The sequence below is a fragment of the Lathamus discolor genome, chromosome Z, assembly GCF_037157495.1.
Source record: "Lathamus discolor isolate bLatDis1 chromosome Z, bLatDis1.hap1, whole genome shotgun sequence".
Classification (NCBI taxonomy): domain Eukaryota; kingdom Metazoa; phylum Chordata; class Aves; order Psittaciformes; family Psittacidae; genus Lathamus; species Lathamus discolor.
Window position 1 is genome coordinate 21,040,602 of NC_088909.1, and position 20,153 is coordinate 21,060,754.

Sequence of the window (20,153 nt, forward strand, 5' to 3'; positions counted from 1 at the left end):
AGGTGCTCTCTTTGGGCTGTGCTTGCTCTGGAAAGACACTTGTGGCTATTGGCAGTGTGACTCTCCAGCCACCTGTAATACAGCCTGGTGGCAGGTGCTTTGTGTCAGTCCTCACGAGCTGTGTGTTGGAACGGGTGAAGCACAGCTGACAAGCAAAATGTCCTTTTCCTGAGCTACTGCCCCCAGTATTAGAGCAATCCTCCCACTGTGTATGTCTTACGCTCTGCTGCTTATTTCTCCTTGGGCTGCACATTTGCAGTGTCTCCCTCTTCCCTTGTACCCAGTAAACCCATCTATCACAGTAGTGCAAAAACCTTCCTGAATCAGAGAAAAAAGCAGCATTCAGTTCTGGTGCCTGGGGTGAGGTTCCATGGGTCAGCTGAGCCAGCCTGGCAGCTAGCTCCCCAGAAGGCATCCTTTGTCCCATGCGCGATTCTGTTTAGTGCTGGTCCAGAGGTTTATGTACCCTTTAGTGAGTGGATCAAATCATAACTGGCAGCCTACTTACAGATTATTATTATTAGTAGTAGTAGTAGTAGTAGTAGTATTGGTTGTTTTCCTAATTTTTTGTTAGGTTGTCAGGATGAATCTGCTCACCATGGAGCAGAAGGTGGGGGATAGCAGCAGGCTGAGCTCTGTTTGGCTTTCTTATGGACCTCACCTTTCTGATAGCTCAGAATATTTTGAAAATACTGGTGGAATAAGGATAAACAGAATACGTATTTCTCTTACAGTATTTGAACAATCCACATCAACTGAAGCTGTGTTTTGAGTAGAAATAACTACTCATCTACTGTTGACTGAGTCACACATGATATCCTATATAATCATATCTGGACCATTATCCAGTTTCTTTACAAAGCTATTGATGTCTGACTTTATTGTGTATTTTGACAATTGAGCCTTCCTTCCACGCAGTGAGCCTTACCTCCAGCTGGCCAGACACAAGGTGCCCCTGCATTACAGCCTTCTACACCTGTCTTTTAATAATAAGCCAGTAACACTGGTTCATTGTATAGCATCAGATAGCAGAGAGGAGGAGGGGAGACATTGGTCAATCTGTGAGTACTTGGAAGTAACTTGAATGAAAACAAGGGATTTGGGAGGGAAGCAGAGAACCTGCAGGTCTTATCTGGAAGAAATTGCTCCACCTGAGTTAATGAACATGAATATTCTAACTGGGGACAACCTGTGACTAGAAACTGCAGTGTAGATCTCTAGGCATGTAACTGGAACTGTCTTGCTTTGGACACAAACACTATGCTCAGGAATTGGGAGTTAATAATTTTCATGCCATCCTTCATGCAGGCTTCTGGGATATCCTTCCTCTGAACTGCCTTTCCTGTGCTAAGAAGAGCAGCTCTAAGCCCAGGTCAAGGGTCTACTGTGCCATTTACTTTATAACTGCTTGTTTTGACCTGCTGTGTTTGTGCTGCAGCTGGAGCTTCCCAGGTGAAATGGAACAAGAAAAATGCCAACTGTTTAGCAACAAGCCATGATGGGGATGTCCGAATATGGGACAAAAGGGTAAGCTGGGGGGTTTTTGAGCAGTCTGTGCATATTCATAGAATCCCAAACTGGTTTGGGTTGGAAGGGACCTTAAAGCTCATCCAGTTCCAACCCCCTGCCATGGGCAGGGACACCTTCCACTAGAGCAGGTTGCTTCAAGCCCCGTCCAACCCGGCCTTGAGCACTGCCAGGGATGGGGCAGCCACAGCTTCTCTGAGCAGCCTGTGCCAGGGCCTCACCACCTTTAGTAAAGAATTTCTTCCTAATGTCTAATACAAATCCACCCTTTTTCAGTGTAAAGTCATCCCCCCCTTGTCTTGTCACTACACGCTTTTGTAAAAAGTCCTTCTCCAGAAGAGAGCATGTAAATAGCCTCCTTCCCCAGAAACTATTAACATTTTGCTTTTGTTCTCATAGCACTTCACTGTTTTACTGAATAGAAAGTATCGTTCAGGGCTGTACTTGGTGACTGAAATTTGCCACAGCTTCCTGGGACCTTTTCTAAAACTACTTTTGCTGGACTGTTTGCCTTTTCCTAGCAGGAAGGTGTTCTACCTCCCTTGTTAAATTGTCTTTTTTTATGCCAAAGAACTAGTCAAAATTTCAGGAGTCCTGTGCTGAGAAGGAAAATGTCTCTCCTTGCAGAAACCCAGTACTGCAGTTGAGTACTTGGCAGCTCATCTCTCTAAAATCCATGGTCTGGATTGGCATCCTGACAATGAGTATACACTGGCCACTTCAAGCCAGGACAACTCTGTCAGGGTAAGTGTTACTTTTTGGGATTCCTGCCTGGGAGATGTCAAGATGGTACAGCAGATCCCCTTCTACTACTGAAGGCTTGAGGATTGCTTGCGATTGGCAAGATCTGGATCCTTATTTTTTGCTTTGTGGCCACCTGTGTGTGTTGAGCCAGGGGTGTGCTTACAGAACAGGCAGAAAAGTTATTGCAGGATGGGTGTACATATGTTTGCCACATATCTGTGGTGATTTGGGCAGTACTGAGGCTGAACGCAACTGTCTCTGCCTGTTGCTTGTCAGAAGGGGGCTGGCCACACTTGCCGGAAGAGCCTTGTCAAAATGCAGTGTTGCCAGCCTTAGGACGATTACAGCAACTTGAGAGGAAGACAGACTCCAGCCCTGGGGTTCTCAAACTCCTGTTGGACAGGGTTATCAATAAGAGACTGCCTGCAAGCACTGCTCTGCAGGGCCTTTTACTTGGGGGGAATTGTGTGCTTTGTATGTCAGCCAAATGGAGTTCATTCACATTTAGCTGAGATCTGATGCAAATGCGACTGATGTGTATTCTAGCAAAGCAAAAGGTTAGGTTCTTCATTACAAAATTAGCATAACAACATGGTGGGCCTGCCTCCAGTCTGGACTGGCACATTGGCTGGGAGCCTGCAGGGTGTCTTGCAGCTCTGAAAGCCAAAGCAGGCTGCTGGTCTCCCTGCTCTAATTACTCAAGCTATGATCACTGAACATGACCTCAAGTCACTTGTCTAAGGGATGCTGCCAGATGCTGATAGCTTGATAATTGTCCTTTGGGGCCATCTCTGCTGTTGGTGAATGGGATTACTAATGATGCTGTGGGCACCATGGTGTATTTTTCACTCTGTTACATCTGCAAGCCACATGGAAGACTGCAGCCTTGAAGTATAGCCAGCTGACTCATGGCCTTTGCATGTCTTTCTGTGTTTTATTTCTTTAAGTTCTGGGATTACCGTCAGCCTCGAAAATACCTTAATATCCTTCCCTGCCAGGTTCCTGTCTGGAAGGCAAGGTACACGGTGAGTGAGAAACTCAAATGCACAAAGGGGCATTAAATAAAGAACTGTTAAAGAAGAATTCTCACCAGTTCTACTAGAACTGGTAGAGAAGAACTCACCAGTTCTACTGCTGGACATTAGGTTGATTTTTAAAATCCCTCTTGGTGCTTAAAACACCTGGAAAAGCAATATCTCCTGTGGAAGGCACTCAGGAGAAGAAATGTGAAGCAGTGTGAGGTCCCGATCTCGGGCATCATCCTGCTGGGGGCTGAAGACCTAAGTGCAGGTGGTTTGCTCTGGGAGAAAGAGGCTCAGAAAGTGGCTGCTGCTTTCCTGTTTTTCTGCTCAGCTTCAGTATTGGTACGTGTTGCACAGAGCAATGCAGCTGTGGTCTTCCTTCTCTTGAGCACTTCCTCTACTCCCAAGGTTTCCAAGTGTGCCACAATGGGATCTTACAGCATATCAAATCCAAGAACTGTTGCCATTTATAAAGCAAGCACGCAGCTGTGTGAAGCTAAGGCTCTTGACATCAGTCATCTGTGCTCTCTTTCCCAGACATCTGAATGTGGTCTGAAGATAGTGCTGTGCCTTGAATTGTTGATGCTTTTTTCCCATCCCCATGGTGGTGGGTGCAGGACTGGGTTCCAGTCTGAGCATTGTGACCCTGAGCAGCTGCTGGGACTCAGTCCCCAGGCAGCAGTTCTTGCAGCTCCAGGAACATTGCAGGAAGGATGCCCTGTGTCAGTGGTGAAATCCCTTCAGCCTCCCAGCTAAAATGTGAGGATGCAGCGTAAGAAAATTATTAATCTTAAATGAGCTGCATTGAGCATCTCGATCTCTTTCACCTTTTACCTTTTAAGACAGTAGTTTTGCACAGCATTTGCTTTCTACCCTCCCAATTTTAGGCTGGTTTCTGTTTTGGGCTGACCTTCTTTAAAAAACACATATCCTTGATAGGAAAAGGGAAAAATTAGAGTATGGTAAGAGCAGCATGGCTCCCCAAAGCTAACTGAAAGGGTGTTTCTCTCTCAAGCCTTTCAGCAATGGGCTGGTGACAGTAATGGTCCCCCAACTCCGCCGGGAGAACAGTCTCCTTCTCTGGAATGTCTTTGACTTGAACACGCCTGTCCACACCTTTGTGGGACATGATGATGTGGTGCTGGAATTTCAGTGGAGGAAGCAAAAAGAAGGTGAGTTCAGGGCTGGATGTGCTCTCTCCCCTGCACTGTGGCCATCAGCTAACCAGGGATGGGGAGGGCTGGCGCATGGCTTCAGTCCTTTTGCTATCACCATTCGACTCTTGTCTTTCCTTGGAGTAGCTCCTACCCACTTTCCTGCTCCTCCTCAAGCTTCAGCTATTTTGTACTTTTGTACTTGTTTTATAGCAACGCCCACAGAAGCATTGCCCTGTTGTTTCCATGCTAACAAAGTAAATTACCAAATGCTGAGTGGGTCAGCAGTGACTCTAATTGCTTCCACTCTCCTGTGTCTATTTTTGAATGTGTCTTTTAGAATAAATTGTACAAACTGTTAGATGGGTGCATGAATCCTGCTCAGAGCTCCAGGCTAACCGGTTAACCCCTCAATCACTGCCTGGATCAGCAGCCTCTAGCATATCCCAGGCCAGAGACCCAGCAAATGCACCTTACCTGTGTGCTGACGAAGGCAGGGGAGGAAGAGTGTGGGATAGAGAGACTGCTGTCAGAGTTCAGTCCTGACTGCATTTTCCAGTGTAGGCAGCTAAATATAGGATATTCCGTATTAGAAGTTGGATAACCACACAGTGAGGCTTTGTTTCCAGCGCCTCAACTGCCATTGACAGAACGTGCACAGTTGGCTTTGGTGTCACTTGTGATACGACTTTGCAGTGTCCAGCCCTCTGCCACCAGCTACTGGGGCAATTCAGTTAGGTCACCTTCTTCTCTATACCTTGCTTTTCCTCTTTCAAAAAGAGGGGAGTGGTACAGAACCATGTTAGGATCTGGAGGTGCAGTCCAAGCCAGCTTGTGAATGAACATTCAGGCAGGCTTCAACCACAGTTGTGTGTCTTATCTGAGTTAGTAGCTACGTATCCGAAGCTGGAAGTCATCTCAAGCAGCATAGATTAATCATGCAAGCATTCCAAGTCTGCTTCAATGTGGAGACAACCAAGATAGCACAGTTCTGCTTCTACAGAGCCTGCTGTGCTGTATTTAGACAGCCTCTGGGTCTCAGCAGAGGGGTGTAGGAAGCAGTTGTGCAGCAGCAAATTCTTGAATGTAGCAGCTGTTTGACAAGGGAAACTTAAGCTGTGTCACGAGGCCTAAACATGGGCATAAATAAGTCTGTGTATCTTTATCTGTTGGTAGATAGTAGGTACCTAGATGTATTTCGTTACAACTTGAACTTGTTGTGGCATTGGCCAAGTCATTCAGAAGGAAGAAGGGGGAGAGTCGAACAAGCTTCTCTTAGCTTAGAAATGTTTTAAAACATCGGCATCTTGAAACAGGTTGAAGATAATAGGACTTTACAATTGTAAAAACAAATCTATTTCTCAACTATATTATTTCTTCTATTTAAATAAGTATTGTAGCAGAACTTGTCCATTCCTAGTTGGAAAACTTGCATCACGTTTGTTATACTTTGTGCTTTTTGCCTGTAAGTTATACCCCATTTAGAGGTGTGGTAACTGGTGCAGGGAGACATAAAGGCTGGTGCACCTAGGGCAGTTCAAAGCAGGAAAGGACTCACTTTGCCTTTTGGTTTAGTGCTTTACCCATTGGATCTCTCTGCTGGCTTGCTTGAATCTGTTTACACCAAACACAGGACTGAGATAGTCTCTTGTTTTCATCCAGGTCTGTAAATTGTTTCTGTCTTTTGTAGGTTCTAAAGACTACCAGCTGGTTACGTGGTCCCGTGATCAGACTCTGCGCATGTGGCGGATTGACTCTCAGCTGCAGAGGGTACGTAAACACTTCAGCTCTTGGGCTGTAGACAGTTTTCTTACAGGCTGGGTTCACCTCCTTTTCCTTATACTCCCAGTAACTCTTCTGATATCCTAGAGCTGCATACACGTCAGCCAGCTGCTGCTCCACTTTCCTCTTCCGCTCCAGCTCAGAAACACCCCTAAGGAGGCCTGTGATGAGGCTTCTCTGTGCCTCAAAAGCTTCTGTGGAAGTGCAAAGCCGCTTTGTGGTGTAACAGTAAGTGTAGAAGTCATCTGGGGAAGGTGGACATAGGTTAATGTCTGCACTGCTTCTGAAGATGCCATCTCCAGAAGAGACTGTGTGACTCTTGGCATTTTAGATTCCAGATAAATGTAGGGATTGTGCTCTCCACTTCTTCCCCTTGTTTCCATTGCTTCTTAGGCTGGTGCAGGCAGTGTGAATCCTGTTACTCTGCTGTCTGGCAGCAGTTGCAAGTTGCTGATGCAGTTACTGGAACACTCATGCTGGGTCAGACCAGAGGTTCATATGGTCCATATTGCCATGTTTCATCTTCAGCTGTGGATGCCTTGGAAGGGGATAAGAACAAAGCAAGTATGGAGCCCTGCCAGGCCGCTGCAATTTGCAGCTTAGAGGCTCATTGAGTCTGGCATCTTTGTACTCGACAGAGCTTGATGAGTTTCACTTCCATTGGCTTGTTCTATCTTTTCTTGGACCTGTGTAAATTTATGTCATCTTTAACATCCTATCAGTAAGGAGTTTCATGACTTTTCATGCATGTTGTGTGGAAAACCAAGTCCTTTCATGTGTTTATTTTGCAACCTGACAGTTTCAATGCATTAAAGATTAAATGAGCAGGCATCTTGTACATGATACTAACGATTCCATAGATATCCTTGATATTCCTGCTCAGCTGCCTTCTTTTTCAAGACAGAAGGTCTTGATTTTCATCCTTTGTACAGGGTATTTGCCCTTCTGCCTTTCATGACCCTTTTTCAGCTTCACTATTTGGGCTGAGGATATGATCTTTGTTCTTTCCAAAGAATTCGCAGTACTGTAGTTTTGTAAATTGTCAGGCATAATTCCATGAAAACATCAGCTTAGTCTGGCCCTCTGCATTTTGTTTCCTCAGTTGGCTTGAACTTGCCATTTTTTAACCTTACGTGTGTTGCTTTGTCTGAACTTCATCTTTTATTTTAATACAGTTACTCCTGTAAGGTCCTTCCGTGATTGTTTGCAGTCAGCCACTCTTGTTACTACCCTAAAAAACTTGGTGGCATCAGCAAACCTGGTCATGTTGCTATTCACCTCCTATTCCAGGTTTTTAATGAGTATGTTGAGAAGCATGTGTCCCAGCACAGATCCTGCAGGAGTCCTGCAGGTCTGTAACAAACTTTCTCTGTGAAAAATGACCCTTTACTCCTACCTGATATATTTGTGAACATTTGATTTCTTTCTAGTCTTTAAATCAATTGTTCATCCATGTCAGAGCCTTTACACTTCCTGTGCTGGCTCCCACTCCACTCCTCTGTCCTTGTCTTAATCAAACAACACACATGATGGCATGTTGCTGGTGACCAGTGCTGTAATTTGCTACATTGCACACTCTTTTTATTTCTTCTCCCTATGTTTCCTCTCTTCATCTTCACTGTTTTCCTGTGCTGAACTTAAAATACAAGTTTTCATGGTCTCTTTTGATACAGGACCTAGAACACTAAGGTCCCTAGCATGTACCTCAGTCTCTATGTCCTGCTGGAGTGTAAATATCAAAAGCAGAAAGTGTGCTGCTGTTATAGCTGATCTAAAAAATTAAACTAATTCTGACAAATTAATTCAAGGAATTAAAGTCATACCAGGTTTTGTTTTGATTAAAGTAAAACCTGTTACTTAGGCTGGCTCTGTCAATTAAGAGGCTTTGTAAGTGAGCAGGAGATTTGGCGAGCCTGTCTGAGGTGACAGAGCTGGGGATGCTGGAAAGTGGAAGATCACCTATCTTTGTCATAGAAACAATCATGAGGTCTAGGTCATGACTGTGGCCTGGATAGACCTACCTTGCAAATCCTGCTCCCTGGAGAAATGAGTTGTTTAGTGGTGGCTCTTTCCACAGCTTGGTTTCTGTTGTGCAGCACATGAGTGTGTTTGTTCTTTTCAGCTATGTGCTAATGATATCCTGGATGGAGTCGAGGACCTCATTGATGGGATTTCTCATCTGCCAGAGCCAGACAAGACCCTTCACCCACAGGACTCAGAGCCCCAGCATAACTCTGGACATGGGGATGAGGAAGGTGAGACAAGTGATGGGTTGTGGAACTTCAAACACCACTTTGTGTTGGGAAGAAGATGCATCTTGATGTAAGAAAATAACTTCATAGACAAAGAGCCAACTGCTGCTGTTCCAGAGGCTAGTGGATTCCCCATGTCGGAGGAGGGAAAACACTAGGAGTGTCTCAGAATGGTCTTCCCAAGTTTTTTCTCCTCTACCGCAATGATTCTAGCTCTAAAATGAAGCTCTTCCTTGTTACTAATACCATTGCATTCTCTTTTTGTCATAATTGTGGCTTGCTGCCAAAAATAAAGCAATAGGAAAGTAATTCTGCATTTTAAGAAGGTAGATTAATTTAAGCTGACAGGTGAACCCGCAGAAAAAGGGACTGTATGGGTACAGCACTCAGACACAAGCTGCTTACTTGACACCTGGTACCTAAACACTTCTGCTGGGGGCACTGTGTGAACTGATCTAATGTGGAGGTGTTTGCTGGTGTCTTCTCCCATCCCCCAGAATTAGCATGGAGAGAGCTTGTGAAGTTTTATTTGTGTATTGATGAGAGGTGACTGAGGGCTGGCAGACCAGAGGGGGAGTGATACTATCTCTAACTTCTAAGTACCAAATGGGCAGATGGGAGTAGGTTAGAGGCTTTAACAGAAAGCATTGATGAAGCATTCTTCATGGACCTCATAGCAGCCTTCCAGTATCTGAAGGGGAGCTATAGGGATGCTGGGGAGGGACTATTCATTAGAGACTCCAGTGATAAGACAAGGGGTAATGGGTTTGAACTTAAACAGGGGAAGTTTAGATTGGATATAAGGAGAGGTCTTTACTGTAAGGGTGGTGAGGCACTGGAAAGGGTTGCCCAGGGAAGCTGTGAATGCTCCATCCCTGATGGTGTTCAAGGCCAGGTTGGAGAGAGCCTTGGGTGACATGGTTTAGTGTGAGGTGTCCCTGCCCATGGCAGGGGGTTGGAACTGGATGATCTTAAGGTCCTTTTCAACCCTAACTATTCTATGATTCTATGAAGACAAGGCATACAAGGAAGGAATGGGAAGGAGGATTTGTGAGGTTAAGGCTCTGGCCTTAAACATTCAGGGTGTTAGTGTTTGAAGAGTGTAGGTGCCAGAATAGAAGAGATTGCAGCGGCTGAAGCCCACAGTGATGATGTGCATGTGGAAAAGATATCTAAAGAGTGTTCTATATCTAATACTGAGGAAGAAGAATTGGTTGCTTCCATGCCTTTGTGATGGCTTGGGTTTAAATTCAGTGTTCCTTTCTGTATTGGATCAGGATGCTACAATCAATCCCTATGTGAGTGGCTTACAAGAAAGCAATTTGATTCTCCCTTTGACTTGCCAACCTACTGGAGAGAAGGGAAGTGATCTAATATCTGGTCATAAAGTACCCAGCTGTGAGGTCCCTTAGGGAAGGCATCTCTTACTAACTGGAAGCTTCCTGCCCAGAAAATCCCAGTGAAGTTCCTTTCTGCCAGGCAGCAGAACAAATTTATAAAGGTCATCAGCACCTCTGCCTACATGAGGGTTTCTAAATCAGCACCTCTGCCTATATTTTATAATATGATAGAAAAAAGCCTGGCTACCTGTGCTCTCCATGAACAATGCTGTGTGGGGAAGCACAGCCACTCTTGCTCCCACTGGGAGCATTATGTGTTCTCAGGGCTGCCTGACCTTTCTTTTTCCACAGGAGAGAGTTAACTCTTTCATTGTTCCTGATTAGGTCATGTTCATCTGTCCTGTGTGGTTTCTGTGTGGGTCTGGCTTTGGTTCAGACTGGTAGGGTTTCTCTTGAAGCTAAGGGGAATGAAAATGGCTTTTCTTTAGCAGGGTAGATTTTGCTGCAAATACCGTGACTGCAGGATTAATGCCTAGGCAAGTCCTTAAGGAGGAATTTAATTTCTTTCTAGCCTAAAAACTGTTGTGGGGCATTGATGTTTTGCCGTGGAGGTGCCTGTGTTTCAGGTGCAGACAGTTTCTCCATGCTATATTAGTAAATCACTTTGGGGGATCTTTGAAGAAAGCAGTGCTCTGCAGATAAATCAGAAAGCCCGCCAGCTGTGTCTTCAGTGCACAGCTCTCGTCACTGGCAGCTTCCTGTAAAGGGTCTTTAGGAATCTAGGCAAATATTTGGGCTTTGGGAGACTAGAAACTAATTTGAAGGGGATGGGAGGAGAAGACAAAGGGAGAGTACTGCCCATATCAGGAACCTCAGAGACAGCTTTTCAGTAAGCTGTGTGGTGAATTGAGCTAGAAATAATTATCTTCCCTGAGAGCCACTGATCTTCGTTTAATCCCCTTTTCAGATCTCTTTTGTGAAGTATACTTAGGCACTATAATAAAACTGCAAACAGGAATGGGTAGCTAAGCATCCTACCTATCCAAATTCAGCAACCCACTGGGCAGCAGTAAAACCAGATATATTTATCCCAGCAGTAAAGTCAGTAAATTTTAAGCAAGGGCCTGTAAAAGGGCAGCTTTTTGCATTTCTTGTCATTTATTTTTTTGCTAGGAATAGTCTGTGCAATGTGATACAGCAAACTTGAGGATGACAACCGAATAATTGGGACTTCCCTTGTGTCCTTGGAACAGAGGAATAAAAAATACTTCTTTTGTTATCTTAGGAAGTGGTGCCACAGCAAAACACTCTTCCGAAGAAGCTGCCCCTGCCCTAATGGGGATACATAGCAAGATCCGAGGCAAAAGCCAGGCAGCACCACAGGCAGAGACCAATTCTTCTGAAACTCAGTCAAGTTTGCCATCTTAACCGTAATCCCTTGTGTCCTGCAGTGCTTGCCTGACTGTTTAAATATATTCTGGCTTTTGGGGTTACTGTCCTCTGAAAACTGTTGGAGTTTGACACTAGACCCAGTGTTTAGATGGGCTTTAGAAGCTGTTAAAGCACTAGAATGCTTTGCAACGTTAAGTGAAAATGGCTGCTATAAATGAGTTAAGCCTCTGCTACTGCCAGAAATACGCTCTTTTTCTCTCCCCAGCCTTATCATGCTTTAGAAGCATTCCCTGAAAGCTAAGAGTGGTGGGGTGTGAGTCCCGATGACCAGAGGTCCTCCTGGAGATTGCTTTGGCAGCAATTCTTTCACAGTGACCTGAGAGGCTCCAGTTCAGCTGTTTGAGACTCTGGCAGTACTGTGTAGGGAGGACAATGGGTGTCAAATGAGCAGAGATAGATCACTTAGGGCTCTACAGTAAACAGGCAGCTTCTGTAACCATCTTGGGAAACCTGTGAGCAAATAGGTTTCGTTTTCTTGAAGGACAAGGCCCAGAAGCTTGCTTCTAAACAGCTGTTCAGACTTCCCAGGTCTTTGGCAGGTAAAACTCATACCTCCATGTGTCAGAAGTGCAGAGGAAAGCCTGCTGTCCTGGCTGCCTCCTGGCATCACATGCTAAAAGTTTGTCTGTTATAACTTGTCTCAACCATTTCTCCATCGTTCCTGACAGCCTTAAAAGAAGATTTCCTGAGTGACCCACTGGTGGGAAAGAAAACAGAGCAACTGGGGCTGCCCCAAACGCTGCAGCAAGAGTTCTCGCTGATCAATGTGCAGATCCGAAATGTCAATGTGGAGGTAGAGTGTTTCCTTTTGCTGGCTTGTTTGGAAAGAGATATGGGCAGGTTGGCTTATTGGAGCCTTTAGAGGAGAACCTTCTTTGCTGCAGTGACTGCTATCTGTAAACAAGGTTTATTTTGAGCTGCAGAGATCCTCTTGGCCAGGGGTAGTCGGAATGAAGCTAATGCCAGACACTGGGAGTGAGGGAAGTGTTTCAGCACGGTAAATACACTTGCTGCTCCCAAGAAGGCTGGACGGTGCTTTGCTCTCTGTCTAGACTGCAGAGTGGAAAGTTGCTTTTTTCTACTGCATGTCTGATCTGCTGAGCTATCTCCATCCTGTGCCTCTCCCTCAATTTTGGCATCTCCCTTGCCCACCAGATCCTCCTCTCTGTGTGGAAGCTGGCTGAAGGCACAGCACTGGTAGGAGGTTTGAGGCAGCTGCCTGTCTCCTTTTCCCACCCCTCTGGTTTCACAGCTCCTGATAAGAGTTTTCCAAGACCCTGGTATATGATCTTAGGTGGTGCCAACTACTGCTGCACTGGGACTGGAGCTCTCCATGGCTAAGTGAAGTTGGCTGCGGAGCAATGACTGTTGGGAGCAGAGCCTGATTTCCTGGCTGTGGTCTCCAGATGCTGGCATGTTGGATTGGCAGTCTGCTGATGAGAGATGAGCCTGTGCCCATCTGCCTGGGGTTTTTGCTGTCACTGTGTTCACTGCCACTGAGAACAATATGATTTCTCTTACGGGTGTGCAGAGGAATCAGCCCCTCAGCATGAATTTAAGCCATTCTAAGTTTAAAAGGCCTTGGAGATCTAACTACACAGCAATTGCTTTTCCTCACAGATGGATGCAGTGAGTCGTAGCTGTACGGTGTCGGTGCATTGTGGCAACCACAGAGTCAGGATGCTGGTGATGTTCCCTGTCCAGTATCCCAATAATGCTGCACCGTCGTTCCAGTTCATCAACCCAACTTCAATCACTGCCTCCATGAAGGCAAAGCTGCTGAAGGTGAGTGGGGAGTATACAGTGTCTTTATACATTTACAAATGCTGGATACTTGATGTCCAGATTACTGACACAATAAAACATCTCACCTTGCTGAATACATACCGCTTTGAACTGATACATTGCGGAGCTCTTAGGGATAGGGTTTTTTTGGCCTTGCAGCCCAGTATTTGCCTTTTGCCACTGGTGCATTTTAAACGTGTATTCCTCACTGTTACTCTGTTCTGGTGTGATGTGTGTTGTTGTTGCCTGAAGATCCCTACCATCCTTCTCTTCACACAATTAACCCCAACCCCATAATAAAAAAAATGACCAGCTAAGCATCCAGCTGCAGAAAGATCATGTTTTTGAGCTGGGGTATTACTTCCCTCTGTCCTCCACAAACTATTTTAAAAATTAATGGAATTTTTACACAGCATCAGCTAATTCCAGACCAGGTGTTTGATCATCTGGTGTAGGAAATCCTGTTGCTATTGCTGGGGAATTCCTTCCCCAGCAGCAAGTTGATAGATCAGTTTGTATTCCTTCCTGAAACAGAAACCAGCCCTCATCCAGTTTTCCACAAACCGATATGGAACGTGTGAGCTACAGCAGTGTAGAAGCCCAAATCCTGTCTCAGAGTGTGCTGAATCTAGATGAAGCCTCAGTGCTCTGATCAAAGCTCACAGTGATTTCTCAAATAGATAGCACACCAGTGGTGTTAGGGGGTATCTCTGGCCTCTCTGGATCCTGGCATCTTAGCTACTCTGCAGACAAAAAAGGATGTTTGAAAAGTGTTAATACAGCCATGATTCAAGCTGCATCTTGTGTTTATTCCAGATACTGAAAGACACTTCTCTGCAGAAAGTGAAGCGGAACCAGAGCTGCCTGGAGCCCTGCCTGCGTCAGCTGGTCTCCTGGCTGGAGTCTGTTGTGGTATGGAGAGCTGCATGGGCTTTTTGTCCTGGTTTGTTGTCTTCTCCCACATCCCACACTTCTGACTCTGCAGTGAGAGTCCAGCTTCATTAGACATGTAAATAGACCCCTCTGACTGGCCATTATATTTGAGTAAGCACTTCTGGTTGTGTTGAAGAAAACTAAGTGGATCGTTAGATGTATTTTGTTTTTGAAAATCAGGCCCTGAAGATTTGCTGCTTTGGGGAACTCTGCATGCTCAATGATGCTCAAGTTAGCAGCAGTGACCGCGGGTTGGAGCACCTGAGTGGTGCATGGTAGTTTACCAGCTCGCAGTATATCAAACTAGTGCTAGAGCATGGTTATCATCCGTTAGAGAAGAGGCCTTGGGAAGCTGATGGATCCATTCTTGTCTGGAAGGCAGTGGCAGATGCCTTTACCTCCTCAGTTCTAGTCACATATCCTGCTAGTCCTATTCTAGGGTGTTTGTTTAATCCCTCAAAAAAAATAAATCTGTGAAAGTCTTTTCTGAAGCCTTGTGCTGAGGTTTTGTAAGGATGATACTGCAGATAAATCCAAGTCACACCCTACCCATAGCTGAGAGATCTGTGATACCTACTCAGCATCCCAGTGTCAGGTATTAGGTCTGTGTGTGGGTGAAGTGTACCAGGGTGGGTGTTTTCAGCATTCAGGAAAAGATTGGAGAGGCTCCTCAGGTTTCTTTTCCAAGAGGTTTTGTTTATTCATCACAAATAAAGGGCTTTTTTATTTTTTATTTTTTATTTTAATTTTTAACAAGGAAAGGCTTAATCTGTTTGGTTTCAGCAGTGATGTTCTTAGAGTGGGAACTTTCTCTATTGTATGGAAATCTGATGACTCAAGCCAGGTGCCACTGCCTTTAGAGAATTCCTTTACACCTAAGCTGTAGTACTCTTTATCCATATAAATGCAGATTTTTGCCAAAATTCATGGATAGGCCTGAGGTTTTGCACACTACCTGCCTTCCTCACTTTGACTCCCAGCCTGCGTTTGAACTCCCCACAGTTGTGTGGTATTCTTATTTAAGGAGACTTTGTCTCACTTGCATCATTGAGGTGTCAGGTTTAGCTGAATTCCCCTTAGAGTGATAACCAGTCTTGGGAGTCATATGCAGTGAGAGGATCAGATTTTCTGTGTAGTTTCCCTCTATTTCACCCCAGGTTAAGCTCTACATTTCAACATGGTTATGATGGGAGAAAAATCTCTGGACAAGCAGCCAGAGAAGCCCTTTCCTCAAAGGTAAATGTGCTTGCAAGTGCCTTTGCAGCAGACCAATAACGATGCTCTGTCCTTGATCTGCTCTGGTTCAAACAACAAGCACCTTCTGTGAGGCTGCTCCACACTGTGATATCCAGTGCTCCAGCTGTGTTTCCTTCCTGTGGCAGCCGGAGTGTGACCTTGAGTAACTTCTGTTTCAGAACCAAGAGGACAGCACATCCAGCAATCCCTACGCTTTGTCCAACTCCGTAACACCCCCCTTGCCCACGTTTGCTCGGGTCTCCAATGCCTATGGCTCATACCAGGACTCCAACATACCATTTCCACGGACCTCTGGAGCCAGGTTCTGTGGTGCAGGTTAGCCCCATCACTGATATGTTACGACACTTACCTGAAGAATGGGCCTTTGAATGTTTTGGGGAAGGCTTGCCTCTGAATAAAACAAGGTTTTGGTTACTTGTATGCAATGAGTAGGAAACAGTATTAAAGTAGTGAGGTTGTGATAAATTTGCAGATAATGAGGCTAGTTAGTAACTGTTTTCAGTTGGTGTTGCATGTGTGGGATTTTAGGATTTGGAACTCCAGGGCTGGTTGAAGAAATGGCCCTTGGTTTGTGGCATGCCAGAGGCATTGACAGACCACTGTTTTACAGAAGACTGGGAATAGCTGTTTACCTTGCCTAGCTCTCTCTTACCAACATCAAATTGCTGTACATACTCTGGTGCTCAGTCTTCACAAATTCTGGTGATTTGGGGTTGAATTTACCCCTTGCTGAAACTGTATTCTTGTTACTAACCATTCTTTTCTCACTCTGCACCCTTTCTGTTTTCTGAGGTCCTTGGGAAAATTCTCTTAAATGGGAGGTGGTGTACAATCACGTCCAGGTTTCCAGGAAAGTGTACAATGCAGAGATCATCCTAAAAACAGATTAAGGTCTGAGCTGTTAAGTTTCACTGAGCTGTTTCAGATGCAAGCATGCCTCCTCCACATCTGACCACATCCCAGTTTGAGCATGTTTTGAAAGCTGCTTTTCACAGAGTCCTTATTGAATTCCCAGAAAAACAGGGTGGTATTGCATTGAATAGGCTCAGTGAAACCTGCTAAGTCCTGAAACTATTGCAAGAGTGGGTGTATGAAGACACTTGAGATGCTAACAAATTGGATAAGGCTTGTGAGAGAGCGCTCTGGAGTGGCTTGAGATGGCTATGGTTATCTGTTGAGAGATGTACAAGCTGGTTTCTCTGTATAGCTGGTTTCTCTGTATAGCCAGGCATCACCTCACTTTCCTCTAGAGTATCGGTGCTTGATGTATTCTGGTGAAGAGTAAAAACAGGAGTATGTACCTGCTCATTTTCTCTTACTGCCTTTAACATTCTGTAAGCCACTTGAGATGGTGCTTTTAAGACAATCATCTCAACAGAACATCTATTTTAATGAGTTTGCAGGGAGTGCAGTTGGTTTCAGAAAATGTGGTTGTCTACTTGAGATTTAAAAGCACTCATGGTAATGGGTAGGCACCCAGTCCCTTGATTCAGATACCTTAAATGATCATATTTCCTTGTGTAACCCACCCCTGGATAATCTTCTCCTCACTTTGTGATATTTGTGCCATATGCTGTCTCTTTAGGGTACCTGGTGTATTTCACAAGACCCATGACCATGCACCGTGCAGTGTCCCCTATGGAGCCCACACCCAGGTGAGTATCGTTGTCCAGTTTGAGGTGTGCTGCTGTCACGGGGTGGGAAAACAGGGGATCAACTCCTACGCTGGAGCTGCTGACCTCTACTGTTGGCAGTGTTCTCGACACAAGAGAGCCTGGTCCTTTACAGCACGGCCCTCAGCAGACTCCTTTCAAAACGCTGTTAGCAACTTGTTAGTGGAGATGTTGGTGTGAGCCTCCAGGACTGTTTGGTGTGTAAAAGCTCCTGAAAGTGTATTCTCTTTTTTCCAGGTCCCTGTCAGCTTTATCAGCATACCATAGTGGCCTCATTACTCCAATGAAGATCCGCACAGAGACTCCAGGCAATCTGCGTTTGTACAGTGGGAGTCCGACACGTAGCGAGAAGGAGCAAGTCTCCATTAGCTCCTTCTACTACAAAGAGAGGGTAAATACCAGAGCAAAAAGCTTTTCCTAACGCATCAGCTTTTGTGATCTGTATTCCTTTCATATAGTTGTAAGCGTTTCTAGTAACAGAATCTTCATATTCCGCAAAGAAGGCATCTTTTTACAGGCAGCTCTGTAAAAATATCAAATGGATTTATCTCCTATTAGTAACTCTGTACTGGTCCACTCTAGTATTTGACCTGCTTTTTTGATATTTCTCTACACTGACCATCACAGCTTTCTTCAGTTCATTACACTGTCTCCCTCTGCATTAAGTAGGGTTAAAATTTCACGCTCAAGTTGTAGCCTCCAGATAAATACATATAGGCAACTCTGCTGTTCTCTGTACTCCCCTATGTATATAACTGCAAAGGGTTGTGGCTCTCTGCAGCTAACTGATAACTTCTCCTTGATTATGGGGTATATTTGGTTATTTTTATTACAGGTGTCTCTTTCAGGGATATGTGCCCCTTTGGACTTTTTTAAAATAAAAGTCGTTCCTACATGATTCTCCGAAGATCTTCCAGTCCACATACTTCTGGTTTAGGTGTAGGTCTTGCTGTCGTTGTTTACAAGCAAGGCTTTGGGGGTGAGTGGGATTGTTTTCTTCAGGGACATAGAGGGTGAGGAAGACCTGTTGGTAATTGTAGGGTGGCTGTAGTTCTCAAGCAACTTGAGGGCCTGATGTGCCTGAAGTGGATGCTGTGGGAGCAATAGGCTGGGAAGCTTGCTCAGAAACTAGCTCTCTGCTTCAGCAGGGGGTGAAGTGGCTTGCAGAAGTACAATAAGCTTCCACTGAGAGCCTGAGAATTTGAGGCATTCAAGTAGTTTGCCCACTACTGTCCATGCTGAGGACATTATCCTCTGCAGCAGTAGAGAGCTTCCAGGTATCCCAGGGAAAGCCGAGAGCTGTCTGCACTCTGCTGCAGTGGAACTTGGGAACTCCTGTCCTGAGAGCAGAGGGAAAGTCAGAGCCTTGAGCTCTCATCCTTCCTTGGCCCCAAAAGAGGTACTGATTTTCCAGTAGTGCTGGACATGACAGCTGACCTCTCTGGGACTATGTCCTGCTTTCATGATATAAGTTAGTCACTGCACTTTCTAGCCATGGGGAAGCCCTCTCTCTCCATGGCAAGCTTTGCCTCCACACAGACCACAAAAGACTCTGGAGTCCCCATTCTTTTTTTTTTCCCCACACAAACTCCTATTTGATGGGAAGAGAAAATGGTTCTGCCAGGTATAATTACAGCCTGTTCTGGTCCTTGCAGGAGAGTTTATTTAAAGAGCTACCTCTGTCCTCTGCAGCATGCTTGCCTGTGACACAGCTCTCTAAGATGACAGACAAGGCTAAAAATAACATGTAGAAGCAGCTTGGTGCAATTTCATGTGACCTGTCTCCGCAGCTCTTGTATTGGTGGCGACAAGTTTTGTATCATAGGGAGGGAAGAAAATGGAGAGAGCATTGTGTAACCAAGCTCTCTCCTTGCATACTGGATTGGAAGAAGTGTAAAGGCCATAGCAGAAAGTTAGCTCAAATGTTCTTGCAGATGAAAGTTTAAAAACCAAACCAAAACTAAACTTTAACTCCTAAAGAATCAGAAAGTCTTTGCCGAAGTGAAATAATGTCATGCCCTCTGTTAGATCAATGCTACGTATTTTTATGTCATTTCATTGTGAGGTTTTTAAAAAGCCCAGACTCTTAAGTCTAGTTAACTCCTTGCTCTCAAGCTTGGATTGTATATTTGCATTAAAATAGAAGTTGAAATGTTGGTGTTAAACTCTCGTGTTATGTAACTTCAGCCCCAAAACTGAGTTTAACAGTAGTAAGCAGGTATTTAAATCACATATAGCAATCTCACTGGCATCACTGCTATTAGCAAACAAGTGGAATTTGCCCATTTATAGGCAGGTAATATCTCATGTTCCTGTAAAGGGAGGAGAGCTGCTGAACCCAGCAGAGATCTCCTTAAGTAAACCAAATGAAACTAAATGCGGCACTGAGCCTTTCTGTGCTCATCTAAATGTGTGTGTATACACACACACGTGTATCTTTTTCCTCTTTTATTCACACATGCACACTCCTCCTTTCTTCTTCCTTTTCACTCATCAAAAAAAAAAATCCCACTAAAGAAGAGTAGTCAGCAGGAAGAAGAAGCTGTATCTATACCGAGGCAATGCCATCAGTGTTTCCAACCTGGATGTCTCTTAAAGAAGTTGCTGTGGCTGTGGTTCCCCACCCTGCTTCAGTTAGAGGGTTGTGCTAGTGGGGCCATGGGGACAGCTCAGATTTTCCAGAGAGACAGCTCCACACAGGGGTGGTGACAGTGATGTCCTGATGCTTCCCACTGGGGAATTGGGCAGGGCTTGGAAACTGTTGCTTCTCAGGATATCTATCCCTTAGGCTTTGCCTGGTGTCTACCTGGTTGCAAACCTGTCAAACTCACAGACGTGGGAGTGGAGGCTGGCAGCAGTGGCTCTCACTGCAGAAGAGCAGGACTTCACAGGAGGGCTGAGCTTAGTTTTGCTGCTTCTCTGCTATACTGAATTTCTTTCAGCTAACCCATTTCTCCTCTGGTGAGGCCTGGTAGAGAAACCTGTAGCACAAGGCTGCAGTCTTCTCTGTCATGGCTCCTTGGCTGCAGGGTTCTCCCAGCAGCAAGACGCAAGGGAAGGTAGAGGCCAGGCATAGCTGATGGCCTTGACTGCCCACCATCAGCTGGAAATAAATGTAAAATACATTGCATACGACACAAATAACACTTTTTGTTGTGTTGACTTACAGAACTGAAACAGAAGTTTGGTTTTTTTTCCAAATGAGTGTGCAGTAACGTGCTTTGAGAGATTC

The 20,153-nt window shown here is 45.1% G+C and overlaps 1 protein-coding gene across 2 annotated transcripts in view; it reads left to right on the forward strand.

The window, feature by feature from the left end:
* Window positions 1-20,153, forward strand: part of WDR59 (WD repeat domain 59) — a 51,260-nt gene that overhangs the window by 13,780 nt on the left and 17,327 nt on the right. Inside the window, exons 7-19 of one of the 2 annotated variants that reach the window (XM_065663688.1) lie at window positions 1,439-1,527; window positions 2,155-2,271; window positions 3,219-3,296; window positions 4,309-4,465; window positions 6,138-6,217; window positions 6,317-6,457; window positions 8,352-8,484; window positions 11,942-12,066; window positions 12,894-13,058; window positions 13,875-13,970; window positions 15,407-15,563; window positions 16,834-16,903; window positions 17,159-17,312. In XM_065663688.1, coding sequence (XP_065519760.1) covers window positions 1,439-1,527; window positions 2,155-2,271; window positions 3,219-3,296; window positions 4,309-4,465; window positions 6,138-6,217; window positions 6,317-6,457; window positions 8,352-8,484; window positions 11,942-12,066; window positions 12,894-13,058; window positions 13,875-13,970; window positions 15,407-15,563; window positions 16,834-16,903; window positions 17,159-17,312 — 1,562 coding nt within the window. The remainder of the gene's footprint in view (window positions 1-1,438; window positions 1,528-2,154; window positions 2,272-3,218; window positions 3,297-4,308; window positions 4,466-6,137; window positions 6,218-6,316; window positions 6,458-8,351; window positions 8,485-11,941; window positions 12,067-12,893; window positions 13,059-13,874; window positions 13,971-15,406; window positions 15,564-16,833; window positions 16,904-17,158; window positions 17,313-20,153) is intronic. The other variant, XM_065663689.1, reaches the window with a different exon arrangement.